The sequence below is a fragment of the Lissotriton helveticus genome, chromosome 9, assembly GCF_964261635.1.
Source record: "Lissotriton helveticus chromosome 9, aLisHel1.1, whole genome shotgun sequence".
NCBI lineage: Eukaryota > Metazoa > Chordata > Amphibia > Caudata > Salamandridae > Lissotriton > Lissotriton helveticus.
In genome coordinates, this window is record NC_136070.1 from 519,454,671 (window position 1) to 519,462,537 (window position 7,867).

At 38.5% G+C, this 7,867-nt stretch overlaps 1 protein-coding gene across 1 annotated transcript in view; it reads left to right on the forward strand.

The window, feature by feature from the left end:
* AP5M1 (adaptor related protein complex 5 subunit mu 1) overlaps positions 1-5,205 on the forward strand; it is a 107,843-nt gene extending 102,638 nt beyond the window's left edge. The window contains exons 7-8 of the mRNA XM_078660367.1: positions 2,921-3,017; positions 4,983-5,205. Of these exons, the coding sequence (XP_078516493.1) occupies positions 2,921-3,017; positions 4,983-5,065 (180 nt within the window). The 3' untranslated portion in view covers positions 5,066-5,205. The remainder of the gene's footprint in view (positions 1-2,920; positions 3,018-4,982) is intronic.
* The last annotated feature ends 2,662 nt before the right edge of the window (positions 5,206-7,867 follow it).

The following is a 7,867-nucleotide window of genomic DNA, read 5'->3' on the forward strand; positions in this document are numbered from 1 at the left end:
TAAGCAGGACTGCAACACCAACTGGCACAGCTATCACTAGAGAAACAGAATGACAAGTGTTCAGGTAGTGCTGGAGGGAAAATGCATACATGGCACTAGATTCTAATTGGAACACATGCTAATAATGCTGGAACTCACACAGAAAGAATGGTGATTAATACACATAATATGGAAATGTACATACTCAATGCCAGGACACTGCTGGGTGGCACATGGTATGCATTAGGCAATTTCATGTATATTACATACAGACAAGCATTACATTGGGATGGTGATAAGAGAGAGCATTTTAGTCTGGCTTTTAAAAAGGGAAAAAACATTTGCGGTGGGCAGTATGTAAGTCAGGAGTATTGCTGAAGTGGCCATAACGCAACTTGAAATAAATTACCCTATGCAGGAGCACTTGGATTGGGTTTACACACAGTCATAGAAGGAGAATTGGAGTGGGGTGGAGAACATAAGCATTTATCTGGAGGGAACTGAGTTGCTGAGGCCCACAGCACACCAGAGAGGTGATCTGGAAACACTACTAACGAAGGGGAGTTGGTGAATGAAGTACTGGAGATGCAAAAATGGAGGATGCCAGTTATGATGGCTTCCTAGCAGTCTTACACAGTAACTTCCTGGGGGGCATCTTGATAGAAAAAGCTTTTGGAGGTCTTCTGTGGAAGCACAGTGGAAATTATTCTACCCAGGTCCATGCAGGAAGTAATGTTCACAGTGGTACAAAAAACAGATGGTCAGACTTTGCATCATATCACCCTATGTCCATGATTAACTTGGATATCAGCATACTGAGTAGAGCATTGGTAGCCAAGGTCTTGCGAGTCATTGAAAGCTTGTCTATACTGACCATTGCACAACTCACTCACGCACCACTCAAAAACTGAAATGGATAATGCATTCTGTTGTAGCCAAGGAGGTGCACTTGGCACTAACAGTGCTGGATATAGAAAAACCATTGGCTTGGGAGTATATCCTGGAGGTAGTGGCGAAAATGGGATTTGATCCCGTTTGGCTAGCTTGAGGTGTATTATTTATCACAACTCAGACACGCACTAGGATAAATGAACTTTAGAGAGAACTGGCAGATAAACTGTTGCCTTGTCACACAAATGGGTTTCATTAAAAAAATTGCTTACTGTGCGAGACCGCTTGCCAGATACTAAACTTTACATAATTTGACAGGCTAGGGCAGTATGGAAAAGAGGGATTTACAAAATCTTGTGCAGTCCTTTATTTGCGCTAGACTTTGGAGTTATGGAGCATATAGCCATTGAAAATAAGCCAGGAGATGACAAAAGTACTATGGAAGGATGGGGACTGCGAGACACTAAGCACCTTGTATCATAACAGATTGATCATCACTTTTGTGGAAGCTTGGGAAAGCTTTCCCAGTTCTTGCAATTTGCAAAGCTAGATCAATTCCCAAATGTCGAGAATGATATGAAAGAGCTTCTAAGTGCTCTGCAGAAGACTAAAACAGAGGTGAAACCCATCGAGTGGGGTCAATATGTCTCTAATCTTTACAGGGCAATGAAAACCTGCAAATGGCAAAACCCATAACAGTAACATCTAAACTGGAGAAACAATCACTAGGATCCATAAGATCAAAAATTAGAAAGGGCTTGCATGCTGGTCAACAAAAACGAACAATGCCCTATTCAAATTAGTGCAGTTTAATTATCTGCATAGACCTTATATGAACTGACTGAAGATCGGTTTGACCTATGTGGGAATAATGTGAGCATGCCCCAGATGTAAGGCTACTGAGGCAGATTTGTATGATCAATTGATACAAACTATTTCAGCACAAACTCTTGGTCTCCTCAGCCTGCAAATCAGTCTCAATTAAATTTGTATAGGGGTAGGTCTAGTTGGGCACTATTACTTCTGCAAATTACTTGGAATTTTGCTCCACAAACTGTCATTTCGTGATCTTTTCAAAATTAGAAGAAAATTGTAAGATATAAAACACAAGAGCTTTGAGGAAAGAGGGTGTCTGCCAAATTAACCAAACAATGAGGCAACATTTTCACTACCTGTAAATGTAATTTAAAATGTTTTGGGAAAATTGGTACAGGCACTATAGTACTACTTATGTTTTTAAATGCCACTTTAATATGGAATTACAATACCATTAGTTAGCCTCACACATGAGGCTTAGGACCACCTGAAGTAGAAAACGTTGCTCCGCTTTACAAAACGGTCCATACCAAAATGCTGACTCTGAACACTGGTGTGACACACGTGATGGAAAAGACCTGCAGCCTCAATTTTAAAACCTAGATTAATATGATGAAACACATAATCTGTATCAATATAATGTCAGTGAACTTCAAGCGGATACCGCTCTATCGAGATGATCTTTCCTCTTTCTATAGTCTCTAATTATTTGCATCTAACTCCTGCTGTCCTCAGTCCAAGCCAATAGTTTCACTGGCAGGTGGGTGCAGGGTCTGGCCACGGGCCGGTCCACTTAGGCTATACACTGTAGCGGCTAGACACATGAGCAGTGGTCCTGCGCCTAACCGCTCATTTTCTTGGTTAAAAATGTTGTAGCCTCCAAACTGTAAAATTCATATGTGAAAAACATAGGAAATTCACTGAAAAACAACAATTAAAGTCATGTTATAGTTTCACATCAAGAACAAAAACCTCCTGAAATTCGACAGTTAACTGTTACCTTATCATGCACTCCGCCATCACAATCAGAATCTGGAAATTTGTTGGACATTTTTTAAAAACGCTGTATGTATTTATAGGAATGTTACAATGTATTTCATTTTGTTAGCATTTTCCTCTCTCTTATTTAATTTGTATGATCACATAAGCTGTAGATTTAAGAATTGCTATAAAAAATATAGAGAACCATGTTTTTATGCAGTGGGATTCATTTATATGTTTCGCTTTATTGTAGCTGAATTTTAGGATCCCGGAGTACACCCTTACGGGCTGTTATGCTGATCAACATTCAGTTCAAGTTTTTTCATCAGTAAAACCAAAAATAATTACATGTAAGTTTCTCAGACATTTTATACAGAATAACAGTTAGCTCTGTGTTTTGTAATCGAGCAAGTGGTAAGGCAGTGAACAGTTTGAATGTCTATATGTCTGTATGTTTGATTAATTTATGGAAAGGTTGAATGTTGAAATCCTATAGCTTTATAGTGTTTAAAATGTAGTCTAAATGAGACAGTATTTACACCGAGCACGTGTTTGCTTCTACCAGGCACAGCTTCTTCAAGGAAGAGGAGGCGGTGTGTGGGCGCGATGTGATATCCAAAATACCTCTTAATATAGAAATGAGTAGGCAAAGCTGTGGGCATTTCGTCAGAGCTGCCTTATATTACCGAATAGATATCCACCCAGTGCATCTGAGCAACTAAAGTGATCTCCCCTCTAAACTTTATGCATCACTGATCAGGGAGTCATACTGTAAGTGGACACAGGGAACCTTAAAATCTAGATGGAATACACATTTAGACTGTAGATTCTTGATGGACAAGCTCTTCAGTAACGCCTTGTTAATAAATGGGGCCTATAATGTATACATTACATGGTCTGCACAATTGGCACCTCATAACACCAAAGTAACACAACAATATAGGTATTTTGAATGAAGCTATATGGTGGCACTATCCATCCAAAGATAGTGACTTATTGCATTCCATAAGGCATGTTAAATTTGACAAGTGGTTCTTGCGATCTTTATAAAGAAATCTCCTTAGAGCTGAAAACTAGACACATTTCTCAGGGTTTGTGACTGTTTCAAAAACAAATACATAGATATCTGGCCTCAGTATTGATGGAAGCCTTGCATCCTATTCTGCAAAAGTAGATGCCTAGCTCATCATTAAGTGAATGTCTGAAAAGATATGGCAACAGTGGTAAATTTTCAATGTGTTGTCTACAGGTTAAAAGACCATGAAGTCATGCGCATCTATATCTGGTCATGATTCTAAACCCAACCGTCCCTTTTGCCCCAGTGGGATAAAAGAACAAATGATTTAGCTCGCCACAGCCGAACTTGCATACCTCGACAATGAAATGTATTCAATGTATCACCTTAAAGCACCAACAGATTCCTCCGGGTATTATCTCTGCTCAGTCACAATGACATTTTGTCCCTGCCTCTTTTCCTCTTGGTGCTTTTTTAGGTTTAGAGTTTTAAAAATGTGAGGCTGGACAGGCAGACTGCATGAGTATGTCTCAGATTTTATCGTGCAATGCAAACAATGGTTCTCTATATATCTGTATTGTATTTGAGACACAGTTCCGAAATCAGAACTCTATTATCGAGTTTAATTAATACTTTTCTTACTACATTGATTGAGACTCATTATAACTTCTTTTTTCATCCTACCTATCTCTGTTTTTCTTTTTTATTTATATGTTTCAAAAAATATCTCTTGTCAATTTTTTGCCTTTGAAAAACCAATGTTTTGGTAATTCAATCCAGAGTTCTCATTCAATCCAGAGTTCCACAACATAGATAGAGAATATCCTTTGGTTTTACAGGAAAACGAGTCTACACAAGAAGGAGTTTGCCTTTTCCTCACTATTAGTTTTAAATTTACACATCTGACATTTATGACATTTAAGTTCAAATGGAGAACACAATGTTGATGCATTGCTGTGAAGTCCTGCTTATCATTGCAGTTGTCTGATCTTACTAACTAAGCAAAAATATTGCTTCTGTCTGATTTCCTTAGGTATAAATAGTTCATTTTGTCCTCTAATACTGTGCATGTATGATTTTTTTTTTTAACACAACTGACCTAACTGTACTCTATTCCCCAAGTAAAATTGATTGTTTAAAAGGATTTGAGATATTGTATATGTTAACACATCTGCACAACAGCCTGAGCAGTCCTGATCTGAAATATTTGTTACATTGTACCATTGTACTAGATTAGTGTAAATTCAAGATTTGCCATAAGGGTTTACATATTTAAACCTTTTCGTCTTTTTTTTTATAGCCCGTGAGTTGATCTCTTCGGATTACTACGTATGGAACTCCAAAGCACCTGCGCCTCTAGTGTGCAGATCCATGTTTCTGTGAAACGTTTGCCATTGAAAATAGAAGTGAATTAAAAATATTCAAAGTATAAAGTAGTGTTTGCTCATTTTCATTTTTTTCTGGATGAAAGACAATACATGCAAATATACTGAAAAAATAAATATGTTCATTGTTTAAAATTTTCAAGCTGGTGTGTTCTTTTTTTAATTAATTAAGATTCAAAGAAATGCTGCTCCATTAGCCCAAATTCTTTTTTGGAATGATTCTCTTAAGTACATCAGATGCAGCCCACCGCCTACTACTCAGCCACTGTAATTCTGCATTTCCGTGTGCTGATTGTCGCAAAAAACTGCAACTGGCACATTTTCATGTGCAAATAATTTTTTGTCCAATATGCCTGTACTCATGTTTCAATAAGTGGGCTATCTGTTAGGAAGCTTGGCTTTCTGTCAGCTTGCTGGTGATACTTATAGGCGCTTACATGGTCAGTTGTTTACCAGTTGAAAGGCAACTTTCTAAAGATCAAACCAGCAGGAATCCTGTGTCTTCTGTGATGGTAGATTTTTACTCATTTGCACTATTCAGTGTTGGTAACCGGGTTTGCACAGGTGAGCTGTTGAAGTGACTTGCACTGCCTTCAAAGAGTTCTGTAATCCTATGCATGGACGGAATTTCGCTTCATTCAGAGGGCTCCACCCTTTGATCTGACTCTTCCTGGTATTTCTGTATGTGAAAAAGAGCCTTGGGAGTCTGATTTGCAAAGTGTCATTAACGTTAAAATTGAGAAGACTTTTGACCTGATTGTGAAGGATATTCTCTGTAGACAACGCCCGTATACTTGAACAACAGGGTAGAAGAATCTCAAGCTTCATAAATCACTGAGGTTTAGAGCCAGGTGTTTGCTGCATTTTACCGGTCGCAAATGGTCCATCAGACAATTTGCGACCGGTAAAATGCATTTTTCTATGTACAATCCCTATTTTGCAAGTCAGTTATCTATTACAGACTCACAAAATAGGGTTTGCGAGTCACTATTATGAAGGGGCATGCCAAAGGCGTCTCTTCCTAATAGCGAGTCGCCGGGGGATGTATGATTGTTTTGTGACCAGAATGCGGTTGCAAAAAATTGCAGTTTACCACCTACTTATAGTAGGTGGTAAGCCAGTTTCAACTGGGAAGAGGTCCGTAGGGAACCCCTTCCCCTTTGTTAATGGTAGCAAAAACATTTTTAAGAGCAGGCAGTTGTCTCAGGGAAAAGTGCCTACCCTTAAAAAATGAAACAGAAATGTTGCATTTTTTTTTGAAGGGCAGACTATTTTTCTTTAAGGAAAACGGGCTGCAATTAAAAACAAAAATTGCCTTATTTAAAAGCAAACACTGACATGGTAGTCTGCAGTCCCCAGCATGCCACCATACCAGTTGTATTGCCCATTCCCAGTGGGTCGCAAGTTGTGCACTGCCTCATGAATATGGATCAGACAGGCCAATTGCAACCCCATTGGGATTAGCAAATGTATCTGAGACACATTACTACATCTCATTTTGCGTGTCAGAAAAATCGCAATTAAAGATTTGCAAAATGAAATGGTCGTACTACATCTAGCTGCTAGGAAACAAAGTGAAAATATAAATAAGGCAGTGAGAGTTGTGGCTCAGCTGTTAGTATTGAAACGTGTAATTAGGTTGCTTTTGTTTCCTTCTCTGCCTGTGAAAATTGAACACATTCTTTCAAAGTGTTGTAGATTCAGTTGGGTTCGTTTTTTGGTGCCAGTTACTTTTTAACTAAATGCCTCATGAATTTCTTGAGCTACAATAGCAGCAAAGACAAAATCTCTCCATATTGACCTCTCATCTTTTTCCATTTCAGTCCCATGGTTTTTCAACTCCAAATCTACTAAGAACCACCTAATATCCCACGGATGTAACTTTTACTTGCAGCGTCAATGTACATCTTAAGGCTTTTCCTACCCAAACAATATCTGATTCTAAGTATCTTACTCTTTACATTGCCCTTTAGTTAGAGGAGCCGGCTTTCACTATTGTGCCAGGCGAGCTGCCTTCAATATTTATCCTGATCACACTATGATGGAAAGGTGGCAGGTGAGAGAATTCTGATCAGGGCGTTCCATCCCCTAAAAGGGCATATCCAGACAAATACTTTCACTTCTTTAAGATGGTGAAGGATGGTCCTCTTGTATCCTATTCTATCTACCTCTGTGATGATTGTGTCTGTTGAATCCACAACATCACCTGGTTGGAACAACTACCTGCCGTTTCTTCCTTACAATGGCAAGTTGGGCTGAATCCTCTAACTTATGAATTTACATTCCACATTTCTCCAATACCTTTCCTCAGGTGTTATCCTTGTGTGGTAAATGATTTAAATAAAGATTATATTCATGTAACCTTTTCCTGGTCTTAGCAGAAGATGACTATTTCTCCACATCCCTGCATAATATTTAATTTTCAAACAAACACTTTACAGAAAAACAGCAATGTGGATGCTAGTTAGAATCGTGATTCTGAAAAAAAGCTGTGTTATACCAATTCCTGAAACTTTCTTATCTTTAACCTTCAACTGTAGGGCAACTTACTTTTTTCCGTCACCTCTCGTAAGGGTTTAAGATGGGAATGTGGAATGGTTACCTCTTCCCAGACCAGAAATGCAAGGTCTGTGATCAAACTGAAAAAGGCGGAGTTATTCCTTGAGCACACGGCTACTGTTCATGCTTGTATTCAGTTTCTAGAAATTAGCAAATAGTTGTCCAGATAAATAAGTGAATGGGTATGAATTGAGAAAAATGCCTGGATTTGAAGTGATTTATATTGATGTGTCATATTCCT